The sequence below is a fragment of the Acanthochromis polyacanthus genome, chromosome 7 (assembly GCF_021347895.1).
Source record: "Acanthochromis polyacanthus isolate Apoly-LR-REF ecotype Palm Island chromosome 7, KAUST_Apoly_ChrSc, whole genome shotgun sequence".
Taxonomy (NCBI): domain Eukaryota; kingdom Metazoa; phylum Chordata; class Actinopteri; family Pomacentridae; genus Acanthochromis; species Acanthochromis polyacanthus.
In genome coordinates, this window is record NC_067119.1 from 40894086 (window position 1) to 40910337 (window position 16252).

General features: G+C 47.0%; 2 protein-coding genes across 6 annotated transcripts in view; one reads left to right on the top strand and one right to left on the bottom strand.

The window, feature by feature from the left end:
* The window catches only part of LOC110957620 (protein FAM83G), a 216228-nt gene that overhangs the window by 136471 nt on the left and 63505 nt on the right, over positions 1-16252 (top strand). The gene's annotated exons all lie outside the window — the stretch shown is intronic.
* The window catches only part of LOC110958787 (suppressor of cytokine signaling 1-like), a 31334-nt gene continuing 25830 nt past the window's right edge, over positions 10749-16252 (bottom strand). For all 5 annotated transcript variants that reach the window (XM_022205486.2, XM_022205483.2, XM_022205484.2 and 2 more), the window contains 2 exons: positions 14225-14406; positions 10749-12139 (listed from right to left, as the gene is read on the bottom strand). In XM_022205486.2, coding sequence (XP_022061178.2) covers positions 11815-12139; positions 14225-14406 — 507 coding nt within the window. In that variant the 3' untranslated portion in view covers positions 10749-11814. The remainder of the gene's footprint in view (positions 12140-14224; positions 14407-16252) is intronic.

The following is a 16252-nucleotide window of genomic DNA, read 5'->3' on the forward strand; positions in this document are numbered from 1 at the left end:
CAGCAAAAACATTGTGATACTATCTTCTGATGCCTGTGATTCCGAGCTATATAATTGCTTATAAAAATCACTGAATATTGCATTAATTTTTGGGGGTTCTGAATGAAGCTGTCCATTAACGTCCTTAATAGCAGATATTGAGCTCATGGCTTCTCGTTGCTTAATATATCTGGCCAGTAACCTACCCGCCTTGTCCCCCTCCTCAAAGTACTTTTGTCTGGCTCGAAACAGACTGAATTCAGCTTTCTGTGATGCTATTGTGTTATATTCATATTTCAGTTGTGTCAAATTTGTCAAATGGATTGAAGAAGAATAATTTTTAAACACTAACTCAGCAATTTCAATTCTTTTCTCCAAATCAGCAAGTAGTTTAATATTTTCCCTCTTTTTAAAGGAGGCTTGTTGAATAATATGACCTCTCAGAAAAGCCTTCATCGCCTCCCACGCCACACCAGCTGAAGGGGCAGAAGCAATATTAGTATCCTTATAGAAGTCAATTTGTGATAGGAGAGAATCTCTGAATGTGTTATCCATTAAAAGACTAGAGTTTAACCTCCATCTTGGGCTCCTGGAAATAACATTGAACGCAGTTAAGGAGAGATAAATAGGGCTATGGTCTGATAATATTATGTTACCAATGCTGCTGGTAACAACATCAGGCATTAGAGATTGAGAAATCAGAAATAAATCTATTCGTGAGAAAGATCCATGAGGGGCCGAATAAAATGTATAGTCCCTACCAAGGGGATTTTGTATATGCCACACATCAACCAAAGCACAAGCTTCAGAAATTGCTCTGAGGGAGTAATTGCCCTTTGTGGAGCAAAATAAATTTGTGCTTCGGTCTAATGTCCCATCCATCACCTCATTAAAGTCCCCCCGCCCCCCAATAAAACAGGGTAGTCCCCCAGGTCAGCCAGCTTTTTTTCTACCTGTCCAAAGAAGGACAGATCATGAATGTTTGGAGCATAAAGATTAGCAAGAATAATATTTGTGCCTTGAATCTCACATAACATAAGCAACATCCTACCCCCCTCATCTGTGCTCTGCTTCAAGCATTTAAATTGCAAGTTCCTATTAATTAATGTTGCTACACCTCTACTTTTGCTGCTACCACTGCTTGAGCCAACAAAGCCCACCCAGCCAAAACAGAGCCTCTGAAACTCTTGTCGAGTCATATGTGTCTCTTGGATAAAGATAATATTGTGGCGAAGAAGAGGGAGACACGAGCTAGTTGCTGGTGAGTCAACTTTATTCTTCTTGAGCCACACACAGAATGCCGCGAAAACAATGTCAGCAACAAAACTATGGGGTCTCAGGCACGCCCCCTAAACCACCAAGTCCAATGGGTGAGAGAACGTCTCTAAGCTGTACACTACACAGCCCCCCCCCCGAACACCCAGAAGGGAACATGGCAGGCAAATTAACGTCCCAACGGGGGCCCAAGAGGCCTCCCATAGCGGCTGCGCTGGACCACCGTCGAGTCAGTGGGAGGAACCTGCAAAATAAGGCGCTTGTCAGAACAGTGGGCAGGAACAACATTGTCCATGACAGGATGAGGAACACAAACAGTACGATCAGACAGAGCCGGAGGCCGGGAAGGAGGACGGCCACGACGAGGAACCTGGCCCAGCAACACAGCCTCGCCTGCCACAGCATAAGCTGGCTTAAGTCGATCCACAGAAACTAGCTCACTGCGCCCGCCCATGTCCAAAACAAAACCCTTGGCCCCGTGCTCAAGCACGCGGAAGGGACCATCATAAGGAGGCTGGAGGGGCGAGCGGTGGGTATCGCGGCGTACAAAAACAAAACGGGCAGACATGAGAGCTGTAGGCACAAAGATCCGAGGGAAACAGTGGTGCATAGGGCCTGGGGCCAAAGAACCGCCGGACGAAAAGGGATCCACCGCAGAACGGAGACACGGTGCGGCTGACTCCAGCAAAAACTCACCCGGGACACGGACTGGCTGGCAGAACACCAATTCTGCAGAGGACGCGCCAAGATCCTCCTTGGGAGCGGCGCGCAACCCGAGCAGGACCCACGGTAAGCGATCCACCCAACTGTCACCCACGAGCGGAGCGCGCAGGGCTGCCTTGAGCGAACGATGGAAACGTTCACACAACCCGTTAGATTGAGGGTGGTAAGCCGTAGTACGGTGTACCTGCACCCCCAAGGAACGCGCCATCCCTGACCAGAGCTCTGAAATAAACTGAGGGCCCCTGTCAGAAGTAACGTCTGATGGCACACCAAAACGGGCCACCCAAGCAGAGAGGAAGGCACCAACCACATCGGTGGATGCAGTGGATGACAGGGGAACCACCTCAGGCCACCTGGTGGTACGATCCACCATTGTGAGCAGGTAAGTAAAACCCTTGGAAGGCGGCAGGGGCCCAACTAGATCCACGTGCACATGGTCAAAACGCCTGGCAGGAATCGGAAAAGGTTCAAGAGGGGCTTTGGTATGCCGGTGCACCTTGGCACGCTGGCACGCAGCACAAGATGCCGCCCACCCCTTAACGTCTTTACGAAACCCAGGCCACACGAAACGAGAACCGACCAGCTTAACCGATGCGCGCACACCTGGATGCGAAAGCGAATGAACGGAGTCAAAAACGCGCCGCCGCCAACCTGCCGGAACCAAAGGTCGAGGCCGCCCTGTGGAAACATCACACAGGAGTGTAGGACCCCCTTCCTGCATCACAACCTCCTCAAGCTTAAGGCCTGAACCGACGGAGCGAAGAGCAAGGATGTCCGGATCCCCGGGCTGTTCGGCGGCCATAGCTGAAAAATCCATCCTGAGGAGCACGGGGCAAACAAGCACGCGTGAAAGACAGTCCGCAACCGAATTGGACTTCCCCGCGACATGACGTATGTCAGTAGTGAACTCAGAAATGGCCGCTAGGTGACGCTGCTGACGTGCCGACCAGGGTTCCGTCACTTTAGCCATGGCAAACGTCAGCGGCTTATGGTCCACATAAGCCGTAAAAGAGCGACCCTCCAGCAGAAAGTGAAAATGCCGAGTAGCCAAAAACAGGGCCAACAACTCACGGTCAAAAACACTGTATTTACGTTCGCAGTCCCATAACTTGCGGCTAAAAAATGCGAGAGGCTGCCACGCACCTGCTACCCGCTGCTCCACAACAGCCCCCACTGCTAAATCAGAAGCATCAGTCGTGAGGGCGATTGGAGCATTAGGGTCAGGATGAGCTAGGAGAGCTGCATTAGCTAAAGCAGACTTAGCCCCCTCAAAAGCAACAATCCGGTCCGGAGTCCAGATGACAGCATCAGCAGCTTTCTTGGAATGCAAGGCATCATAAAGTGGCTGCAGGAGATGGGCGGCACGGGGAATGAACCTATTGTAGAAGTTCACCATGCCCAAAAACTCCTGTAGGGACTTGACCACCACGGGGCGGGGGAAATCCGCCACAGCCTGAACCTTAGCCGGCAACGGAACAGCGCCACCTGCCGAAATGCGATGACCCAAAAAATCGATCACGGGCAACCCAAACTGGCATTTGGCTGGGTTGACAATCAGGCCGTGGGCTTCCAAGCGTTGGAAAACCTCTTTGAGGTGCGTGTGGTGCTCCTCTAGGGATGAGCTGGCCACCAAAATGTCGTCCAGATAGACGAACACAAACTCTAAGCCACGCAACACCGAGTCCATCAACCTTTGAAAAGTCTGCGCTGCACCTTTAAGGCCAAAAGGCATACGGAGGAACTCGAAAAGCCCGAACGGGGTGATCACCGCTGTCTTTGGCACATCCTCCGTGCATACCAGGACCTGATGATAACCGCGCACCAGGTCCACCTTAGAGAAAACAGAGGCACCGGACAACCGAACAGAGAAATCCTGTATGTGAGGAATAGGGTAACGGTCTGGTGTTGTCACATTGTTCAGACGGCGGAAGTCACCGCACGGACGCCAAGAGCCGTCTACTTTAGGCACCATGTGGAGGGGCGATGCCCAGGGGCTGTTAGAGCGTCTCACAATCCCCAGCCTCTCCATGGTAGCAAACTCCTCCTCAGCGCAAGCTAGTTTTCCCGCGTCAAGACGCCGTGCGCGCACAAAAACCGGCAGACCACTAGTGGGGATAAAATGTTCCACACCATGTTTAGCGACCGTGGAGGAAAAAGCAGGAGTAGTCAAAGACGGAAATTCGGCTAGGAGACACTGAAAAATATCTCCAGACGCCGAAAAACTCGCGTGCATCCGCGGCCCCCCTCCCCCGGCCTCACATGGAACAGTGGAAAAAGTTACAGCGTCGATAAGCCTGCGGTTAGCAACATCAATTAACAAACCATGGGCACACAAAAAATCAGCACCGATTATCGGAACAGTCACAGAGGCAACTACAAAGTCCCACTCGAACTCACGTCCGTGGAAACAAACAGTTGTCCGTTTCGTGCCAAAAGTCTCGATCGGTGAGCCGTTAGCTGCGCTTAGCAGTGGTCCGCCTCCACGGTCCGAACTCCCTGGACCGGTGGAGTGCACCAAACTCTTCTGAGAGCCAGAGTCAACCAGAAAACGCTGTCCCGACAGAGAGTCTTTAATAAACAGCAGCTCACCTCGTTCATCAGCGCCCACAGTAGCCACTGCGTTTCCCGACACCTCAAACGCACATGGGGGTACACAGCGCTTTGCTTTGTATCCAAACCTCCGGTGGTAGAAACACAGGGGGCTCTCACGGCGACGAGTCCTCGCGCCGACTGCAGACACCACTGCCGGGTCCTCCACCGTCCTCTGCTGGGCCTCCACCGCCATACTCTGCACCGCGAAACGTCTGGTAGCCAACAGGATCTGGTCAGCTTCTTCCGCCAGGCCGCGGTAATCGCCGACGGCCAGACGAGGAGAGTTAGCCAAAGCCGCTCGAACTTGCGGCGGGAGCTGTCGAAGGAAAATGTGCGGGAAAAGGAAACCGCCGTCATCTGAACCCAGGAGAGACAGCATATCGTCCATAAGGTCCACGGCTGTACCATCTCCCAAACCAGGCAGGCCGAGGATTTTATCTGCTCTCTCGGCCGAGGAGAGACAGTATCTCCGCAGCAGGAGCTGCTTCAGAGCCGCGTACATCCCGCTCTGAGGGGGGTTACGGAGCAGTGACATAACCCTGCGAGTGGACTGCTGGTCCAGGGCCGCGACCACCAGATAGTACCTGGAGACATCTGCGTCCACACCCCGTAGATGGAAAAGCGCTTCGATGTGTTGGAACCACGAAGCCGGATCGCTGTGCCAGAACTCTGGAAGCTTAATGGCGGCCGGGGCAGCGGAGAACGAAGCCGGCTGTGGGAGCTGGAGAGACGAGGAGGCCGAATCCGCGGCCGCAGTCGAAGACGAAACACTCCTTTCTGCCGGTTCAGTCATGCTCAAATCGGGGTCACCAATGTGGCGAAGAAGAGGGAGACACGAGCTAGTTGCTGGTGAGTCAACTTTATTCTTCTTGAGCCACACACAGAATGCCGCGAAAACAATGTCAGCAACAAAACTATGGGGTCTCAGGCACGCCCCCTAAACCACCAAGTCCAATGGGTGAGAGAACCTCTCTAAGCTGTACACTACAATATCACATTTTTTAGATTTAATAAATGCTAAGATTTTCCTTTACTTGACGGCATTATTCAGACCTTTGACGTTCCAGCTCATTACACTCATATTATTATTAGGTGTGATTGATCAAATGAACATACAGCAGGTAGTGCTGTAAGTAAAACTGTATTGGCATCAATTGGCAAAATGAATTTAAAATAAAACTTAAAAGTAATAGACTCAAAAACAAAATCAAACCCAAAATCAAACCACCCCCTCACGTCCCGCCCAAAGCATCCTCCCTTATTAAGGTCCGCAAATATGCACCCAACTGAGGTTGCCCTCAGCACCCCCGCCCCCTCCCCCCACACTCACGTGGGTTAGTGACAAACTGGCATATTAACACAATACAAATGCAAATCTAACCCGTAGTAACTGTAACTGCAACAAAGCTATGTAATTTCCACAGTTACAGTTATAGCCTAAACACCACAACAACAACAAATCCGTTATTTTCCTCGCCGCTAAGTGAGCCCATCCCTTCACTTCAACAAACCTTATTGGTATGGATACACGGCGAATGAATCCCAGAGTCACTCAGAATCCGCTCATCAATGTGTCATCATAGTGTCCACGCGTCACTGCGAGCAAGGAGCACTTTGGTCAAGTGAACGAATGTACGAGATGGCCTTCTTGTGGTCCTCAAAGTGCCAGGGTCCGTGTGCCGTCTTCACAATGAGCACAGCTGGATAGTTCAGTGCAAAACGAATGTGCTTCTCGTGCAGGAGCTTCTTACAGTCCTTAAACTTCGCCCGTCTCTCATTCAACAGCTTGGAATAGTCCGGGAAAACCATAATCCGCCATTCACGCCAGACAACATTCCCCATCTTTCGCACAGCTTCAGCGATGCGCTCCCGATCCTGAAATCTCAAAAATCTGGCGATTATAGGTCTGGGGCGAGGTGATTGCTCACCGTCCTAGCTTCTGAGCATGGGCCCTAGACGATGTGCCCTCTCGATCTCCAAGCCTTTAGCGAAAGTGAGGCCAAACAGTGTCGGAATGATCCCCTCCAGGAAAGAGATGGCATCATTATTCTCACACGACTCCAGGAAACCAACAAAGCGCAAGTTGCATCTACGTTCACGATTTTCAATCTCGTCCATCTTCTCTCGAAGCATATCTACCTCCTCGCGGGAGGCCGGTGGATGAGCCTCTAACTTTTCTTGTGCGTCCTCCAGAAAACCCAGGCGGCTCTCCACACTACTAACTGGGCTAACAATGTCGACTACCTTACTCTCCGTGGCTCTTGTGGTAGCACGAATTTCCTCAAGCTTCTTATCGTGACTATCAGATTTCTCCGGTATGAGCACAGTGAGCTTAGCCAGCTCCTGCGCAACCTCACCAGGTACACTCTGGGCGTCCGCCTGCTCCATCACAGTGCCCAGGGGGAGAGGGGATGTATTCGGGTTAGCAGTAGCATTAGCTTGAGTAGCACAAGCTACATCAGAGCTTTTCCCACTCCCGATTCCCGCAGACATGCTGGGTTTGGATGTGCTCCTTGTGGTGTTTGACATTGTGACAGCAAAATCGTAGTGTTATTGCGTGACTACGGTAGCTCTTTGTTGCATTTATGTGCAAAATAAGGTACGGGAAAGGCGCAGGACGCTCTCAAGCAGCCATACTTGTCAAGCGCGTCACGTCACTCCATGCAGGGGAAGTCTTTAGCTTCCTCAAGGCTGCGGGGGAGCTTCTAGCTCCTTTAAAGCTGCAAGGGGAGGCTGGGAGCCTCAACGCTGAAAGGCCCACCTGGACCGAAGACGGGATGGTGGCCCCCACAGGAACCGAAGACGGGGCAATGGGCCCCACACGAACAGAAGACGGGGCAATGGGCCCCACAGGAACAGAAGATGGGGCAATGGCCCCCACAGGAACATAAGACGGGGCGATGGGCCCTACAAAGACTGGTGATGGGGTGGTGGCCCCCAGATAGACAGAAGACAAAGCGATGGTCCCCATAAGGACAGGAGTCGGGGCAATGGCCCCCACAGAGCGGGAGACGGCACGGGACCTCTCCTCAGCCGGAAGTGAGGCGGCACAGGGCCTCTCCTCCGCCGGGCGTGAAGCAGCACGGGGCCTCTCCTCGGCAGGGAGTGAGGCAACACGGCGCCTCCCCTTGGCAGGGAGTGAGGCAACACGAGGCCTCTCCTCGGTAGGGAGGGAGAGGGCGTCGACCCGCTCGGCAACAGTGGCGGCGTCGACCCACTCGGACGGTGAGGCAGCTCCAGGCCCCTCTAACACTGCAGGCGAGGTGGCACAGGGCCCCTCCAGCACCACAGGTGAGGTGGCACAGGGCTCCTCAGGGACAGGAGTAGGGGAGCTTTGGCATCTTCTAGAGCCGCGCCTTCAGCGGCTAGATCTTCTGGTGGCTGGCTCTATGGCTAGCGGAGAACCAGGATCGGGCGGTCTGTCAGGGAAGTCAATGAGTGAGGGAACGTCAAGCCCCTCCAGGATTGGGGATGAGGAGTTGCTCAGCAGGCTAGGCAGGGGTGCACAGGAACTGCAGGAGTTCGTTGGGCAGGTACGGAACCAACCAAGGTTTTTCAAATGCCATCCTGCGTCCCATCATCACAGCCGTGGCTTTATATGCCTGCCTAGCTGGCTTTTCCCAGGCCTCCAGCAGGGCAAACAGGACCATCAAAAAATCATAGTCCTCATCAGGTTAAAAAAAAAACATCCCAGGGGCCAACGGGGAACAAGGACAGGTCTAGGTAATTGGGGTAGCCTGCTGGGTTCTTAGGTGGCTGGGTCATTCTGTTAAGATCTAGGTGGTTTGAACCAAAGCAGCAGGCAACAAACAGGCAGGTGAATTAAATAATTAGTTTATTAACAGAACTTAAACCAAAAGGCACTCTATAAGGGAGGTGTGGGGAATAAACAAACCCGGGCCTGAAGGGGAATTAAACTAAACTAAAGGCGGCGGCCTAGGGCCGCGATGCAAACTAAACTAAAGATGGGGAGAGGAGGTGACTCACGTAATGTCCGGGGTTTGGGAGACGGGAGAGAAACAGAGTTGTGGAAGCCGGTGGAGGGAGTGTGGCGAGGGCTGAGAAGCTGGCAGACCGGGAGCAGACGGAGGGGTACAAAGCAGAGGAGAGGTGACGAGCTGATGAGGGTTTCTGGGGTGAGGAGAAGAAGGCAGAGCAGGCGAGGTAATCCATGGTGGGGGGACGGGACAGAGTCCAGGGAGCAATGTGTGTGAGACGGCGTTCAGCATGCAATGACCCAGCAACGGAGGAGTGGAGAGAGCCAGGCTTTATACTGCGCTGATTGCCAATCTGCGCCGGCTGTGCTTTCCAGCACGTCATTAATTTGATGAGCCAGAGCACAGGAGCAGGAGGGGGCGTGACACTTTCTACCCCATGAAAATACCGTACTCTCTTCCCTTCCTGTGTCAGGAATTGTCGTCAGACCTCCAGGGACCTAAAAAACGAGTGAGCACTGTGGAGAAATGTGACTTGTTCAGCAAGGACAGTTGAAAACAGACTTCTTGAAGCTGGTCTGAAGTTACACGGAAGAACCCCTTCATCAACCAAAGACCTTACTTTTTGCTGGGGATCGCAAGGATTGGACTGTTGATGACTGGGCTGAGGTTCTCTTCAGTGATGAATCCAACTTCCAGTTGATGCCCGCTTCAGCCAACTTCCTGGTTAGGAGGAAGCCGGGAGAAGCCTACAAACCAGACTGTCTTGCCCCTACAGGAAAACATGGGGGTGGTTCAGTGACCATCTGGGGTTTCGGTTTCAGTCTGGGTGGAACAGGGCCAATGCAGTTGCGTGAAGGGCAAATGAAACAGGTCATGTTTGGGGCTGCTCTTGACAACAGTCTTCTTCCATCAGCTGGAAAACTCTTTCCTGCTTCCAATGACTGGATTTTCCAACAAGACAATGCCCCTTACCACACGGCAAGGTCAGTTAAAGCCTGAATGGAGAACCATAACATTGGAATCATGCCTTAAATCCATCCATCCATTCTCTATGCACCGCTTTATCCTCACTAAGGTCGTGGAGGGTGCTGGAGCCTATCCCAGCTGACTCGGACGAAGGCAGGGGACACCCTGGACAGGTCGCCAGTCTGTCGCAGGGCTACATATACAGACAAACAATTACACTCGCATTCACACCTACGGGCCATTTATATTTATCAATTAACCTCAGCATATTCTTGGACTGTGGGAGGAAGCCGGAGTGCCCACGCATGCACAAGGAGAACATGCAAACTCCACACAGAAAGATCCCAGGCCCACCCCGGGATTTGAACCGGGGATCTTCTTGCTTTAAGGCGAAAGTGCTAACCACTATCCACTGTGCAGCCCAGAACCATGCCTTGGTAATGCTTTATCACCAGATCTAAATCCAACTGAAACCCTTCAGAAAGTTATCAAACGCAAAATGGAGAATCACAAGTCCAACAACAAAGCAAATTAGTTTGAATTTGTGCAACAGGAATGGGCTGCTGTGACAGCAGAACAATGTCAGAAGCTAGTGGAGAGCATGCCACGGCGCATGGCTGCAGTTATCAGTAACAATGGTTATGCAATCAAACACTAACTCCTCTGTGTATCATGTGACTAAAACAGACAGAAAAGAAAACATGGAATGCCTAAAGGCACTATTTTTGGCAGCACAATGTCATGTACGCCACTGACATAACAACTTAAGTGATTTTGGTTATTGTCAAGAAAAACATTGAAAATGGCTAGATATGAGCTTTGAAATCAAAGTCTTATGAGCTATTTTTGTTGTTATCATGATAATTGTCCAAACAAATGCACCTTTGGTTCTACCAGGCATTAAAATAAACAAGAAACTGAAAAAAATGGTGGTCTAATAATTTTCCTTCCTTTCCTGACTGTATATTAAATGGATACATTCTAAGTTGGCATGATTTCTGCCATAATTTTTTTCAAGATTTCAGCCACTGGAAATGATACAACTAACCAGCCTTGGCAGAGTACTGTGCTCTCTGAGCGCTTTTCTTGTTTTTTTATTGTTCTTTTTGTGAATAAATGCGATTATTTATCTAAACATTTTGTTGGTTACTGATTAAAGCTCCAAAATTTCTCTCATACTTCGATTTTTTTATGTGAAAATAATCCCTTCATGGCTTAAAATCAGTCAAATTCCATATGTTGCTTCTTCTAGTATGTGCAGATCTACGAAGTTCCTCAACTCTACAAAATCTTCACGTTTTATTTTGCAGTCAAGACATAAACAGTTTGGGGGAAAGGATCCCAATGTTGTACAGCTGTCTGAAGTCTGAACAGAGTACCTTTGTGGAAACATGAAGTGCTAATGAACAAATGTACAAACTGCAGTATTCAATAGTGGCAAAACTGAATCAGGTCAAGACACATAATAGTGGTTGGACACAAACCTACATTCAATAATCATCAACTCTGATGCCCGGTGGAGCTTTTTCACCTCATTTAGTTAATTACTATAGATTTACAGCTCCACAGTTGTTTTGTCATAGAATGATTCTTGTGATACTTTCATTCAAAAGAGGTTTCGTCCTGCACTGGATGGACCACATCTGCAACTTCATAAAGTTTTTTACTCCAATGATCCAGCTGTTGACTGAACACAGCTGGATTGCAAAGTATGGAAACCGCAGTCTGTTGATGATGTCAAGAATCTCTTGCGTTCTCATGAAAATGAGCCATTTGCTCCTCTATCCTGACAAAAACAACCTACTTCTTTCGAAAGATAATGAAGTAATTCATCCATTATTATCACAAAATAACTGTTCTGACCTGAGATGACGAGAGAATTAGCCAGCAGTGAAAGAGAGAATGTTATGACATGTGAATGGAAGTCTAATACAAATTACAATTTCAGTCACAACCTTACATGCTGGCAAAACATTGACTTCATTTGATGCGCTTTTGCCATACAGCGGCCAAATATCAAGTAAAGGAGCTTTCAAACAGCAGTGGGGTGTTTACTCGCTGTTATGTTTACACAGGATCTGTTAAAAATGTGTCTTAAATATGTAAATGTACAAATAATAACTATGATTTCTGACAGCACACATAGCTGCTAATTAAATAATGACACCGTGTGCTACAAGTACTCTGTAAAACATTTCGATAACATACAACAACCTCTCAAGCTGCACGAGTCAAAATACCAAAAAATGTGTTGTTCATGAAAAAAACCCACAAATTCAAAACTTTTTTTTCTCCAAACAACATCATAATGCGGGACAAGGCACTTTATCCACAGGAGAGTCTATATGCAGTGAGGGTATGCGTGAATGTAGGCTTTAACTTCTTTGCTAAGTCCAGATAAGGTGTTCATCCTTTCTGCTCCATGCGTGTGGATAAAAGCCCTCCTGCACATCTGCTTCAGTCGCTCTGGACGCTGTTTGCGATATGGCACCGTCAGCTTGCAGGATGAGCTGGTGTAAAACGTGAGCAAAGCGAAGAGCGTCTCAAAAGTCCTGTGGCTGCCGTACAGACTGAAGAGCAGGTTGTTCAGCTGGACCCGAACGCTTGTCGGACCGTCGTCGCTTTGGTAGCTCAGAGTGAAGAAAACATCCGGCTGGCCGCTGTCTCTGCAACAACACGGCAACAGATTGGTCACTGTGTGCTCATTCAACGCTTTTACCGGACATGCAGGAGTAGGAACGATTGAGGATGACAACATACACTGTCATGCAAAAGTATTTGCCCCCCACAGAAATCTTCTATTTTTGCATATTTCTCACAAGTAAGTGTTTCAGATCGTCCTACAACAGATGGTGTCGCCCCACAGATTTCAACATCGTGGAGTCAGTCTGAGATTACATGCAGACACAGAAGATGCTGAGACTGAAACCACAAAAGAACTGTGGAAAGGGAGCAACCTGCCAAGTACAGTGCTGTGAAGCAATATTTACAATATTTACAGAAATCTTCTATTATTGCATATTTTTCACATGTAAATGTTTCAGATCATCAAACTAATTTTAATGTCACACAAAGATAACCTAAGATACAAAATGCAGTTTTTAAATGATGATTTCACTTATTGTAGGAAAAGCACAGTCCAGCCAATCTTGTCCTATGTGAAAAAGTAATTGCTGCCTTAGCTACCGATCTACCAGATGACCAAATTCATTCAGCAGGTGGGTTCAGTTTCACCATCCACATTCATCATTACTTCCAGAGCCTGTCTGACATTGTGAAGTAGCTAAAGGGTCTCAAAAAGCCGCACATGATGCCACGTTCTAAACAGATTCCAGAACAGATGAGAAACGAAGTCATTGACAGTCAACAGTCTGAAGGGTTACAAATCCATTGCTGAGGCTCTGGGACTCCAGAGAACCACAGTGAGAGACATTATCCACCAATGGAGAAACATGGAGCAGTGGTGAACCTTCCCAGGAGTGGACCAAAGACCAGCATTTCTCCAAGAGTGTCAACACCTTGAAATACTTTTAGGACAAAGGCAGATTCACCTAGACAGGTATCATGAAGGTGTTTATCAACTTTCTTTGTCAACTCAGACTTTCTGCTTCAAACTCTGTTCATATTAAAGGAGGAGCTTAACATTTCATGTGACTCTTCTGCACAAAATGAACCAATTTCTTGCAGCTGCTTAAGTCAACAGGTTGTTTTAATGGAGAACAAAGAGGAATACAAAAATGTGTGACTGTAAAAAGCTGCAACTGGAAATGATGCAGGGCAGGAACGCTGGTAGAAAACTGTTAAATGTATTTATTTTATCAATCAGTGCAGCTGAATATTTCTAAATGACAGCTGCACATTACAACTACTAAACTTTAAACTACATGTACTCAAACATGATATTGTATTGAAGTACATTTAGGTCTGACACTGTCCCATAATGAGGGAAATCACTTTAATTTATGGCCGAATCAAAGCGAAACTAATGTCACTGATTGAATATTCTCTGTAATAAATACCAATAAACTAATCAGTGTTCTGTCAGCTGCAGTACCAGCAGAGGAAATGGACCAAACATAAAAACATATTTATGTGATTTCTGCATCATCAACTCAATACATTCCCATGGCAACGTGATGCACACAGTGTGTGATACTGTAGCTACACGGCTTCATTCAGTGGATTCAGTAACATACAGATCAACATGTTTGCAGATATAGTATTTTTCCCTCAGCAGAGAATCTGTATCTCTCAAACAATCATCAGGAAATGATTTGTTCAATAGGAGACACTTCTTACAGCCGATTTAAATCTGAAACCCTGAACAAAACCTGGACCAGGTTAGCTCCACAGCACCAGTTACCATGGAGATCTAGCTACACAGCATCAGTTGCCATGGAGATCTAGCTACATGGCACCAGTTACCATGGAGATCTAGCTACACAGTACCAGTTACCATGGAGATCTAGTTCCACAGCATCAGTTACCATGGAGATCTAGCTCCACAGCATCAGTTTCCATGGAGATCTAGCATGTAAAAAGAGAGCCGCCTTCGAAAAGTCAGAATTTAAGCTCAACATACCTGCAAACACACTAATGTCACGTCACAGTACAGACCTCAGGTGAGAACATGTAAGCTCAGCACAGAAAGATCTGAGGCCGGGATCTTCTATCTGTTGAGGCGACTAACCACAGGCACAGTCACACAATTAAAACAACACTAAAACCTTCAAAATAAAGTGTCAGAGTACCTGATGAGGAAGGTTCCCAGCGGCGCACTTGTGAGTATGTCATGAGCTTCCTCCATGCTCATTGGTCCCCAGTAGTAACCGCTGTGCTGGAGCTGCTGATAGGTGCATTTCACTAGTTTGTACTCTGCTTCGCTGCTGAATGGACGGAGGTGTGAGGGCAGACTGTCAGCTCCAGGGGCTGGCTACAGCAGGAAAGATATTAGAAATATTCAGTCGACACGTGCAGACGACACAACCTGAAAGACACATGTAAAGTCGCGGCTGTTATCTGGAGGAAACCCAGCTGGTTTCACTAAGCTTAAAGAGCTTATAATGTGAATACTTCAAGTGAATTGCAGACTCGTTTTTTGCCTAGGATTTACCTCTCAAGGGTACATATTAAAGAAGGTTTGTGTGTAGCCTAAAAGGAACTTCAGTGTCATTTTTCAAGAAGTATTTTTGTTTACTTTTCACCTACAAAGACACTGGAATTCAGACAGTAAAGTAGACCAAACCTCTGTAAGAAATGTGCAATAATAGCATTATCTTTTAGAAAGTGTTTGAAACTTTTTATTTTAAGTTGACTAAATAGTGTTTTTTTTCATTAAAATAATCCCTTCAAGCCTTTAAAAAGCTTAGATTACATGTGGCGTCCTCCAAAATGCACAGATCTATGACATCCCCTGAATCTGTATTGTTGCAGCACACTGGAGGTTCCATGTAGAAATACTCAGGCATGGTGTCATAAAGTGTCTTTGAGGATAGAAAAACACTACATGGATGAGTTAAAAGGGTTTTAAAAGCTGACTTGCATCTTTTGTTGATCCTAAAACAGTTTAAATATTATCTAGTGACTCTTCTGAAATCAAATGCACACTCCTGTAAACATATCTTGCTTATGGTCTACACTAAATTTGAATGATTTTTTATGTTATATTTTTAATTTTACACTGAATTGTGTGATATATTTAACATTTCTACATTTTTATCTATAAAAGAGTGTACTGTTACAATCATCTCACTTAATAGATTGCTATGATTTCACTAAATATTATGATAAACTTGTACTTTACCTTTAAGTTATGGATTTCTCAAACTCACTTTAAGGTAAAACTCCTCTTTTCTTTATCTTTTTGATGATGTTATCGTCATTCCCAGTCACAGAACTTATTAAGAATTGTAGTAAATACAATTTTGCTTTCAAATATCAATCAAAAACCCTTTTTTTTCTTTAAACTTGTCATATTCCCCTACCTTAATTTCACATATTATCTATTTTATTCTTCTGGTTTTTAATGGCTATAAAGCCACGGTGAATGCTCGTCAGAACTGTTTCAAATGCTATCATGCTAACAGTAATAATGCTCAGTGCTGGTAGACTAAAGCCTGCAAATTCAGGCTCAAAGTCCATTGATCAACTGGGATTTTTTTTCTTTTACAGTCGACTTTCCACTGCACCAACCACAGAGGTTTTGTGTCAGTTTTGCTCTTTGTGGAGGATTTAATGCAGAGAAATTTCATTCTCAACATAAAGATGAGAAAAAAGAGTTTTATTCTTCTCAGCATGCAAACCAAGCTTTATGTTTGTAACAGTAAGAAGGTTTTATATTATGATTCACATATTGGCATATCCCCTTGGCAACATCTTCCATAAATACAACAGTCATTTTCTGTTTCGTGGATGACACGCAGCTCTACCTATCCAGTAAACCCAACTCCACACTCCCACCCTTCTCCCTCACCAACTGCCTATCTGAAATAAAATCCTGGTTCACCTCAAACCTCCTCAAGCTAAACAATGACAAAACCGAGATTCTTCTCGTTGGCACAAAATCTACACTATCCAAAACTGACAGTTCTTCCTTCTCTATTGACAACTCCTCAGTTTCTCCCTCAGCTCAGGTAAACCCTCGTGCTGTCCTCACCAAAAAATGTTGTTGCCTTGTCTGAAGAAGTCCAAAAATTTTGAAAAAATTTCCTCAAATTTATAAAAAACTGCAAAATCTTCAGTAAGAAAATTCCTGAAAAGTTTTCCTCAAAAGTTTTAGT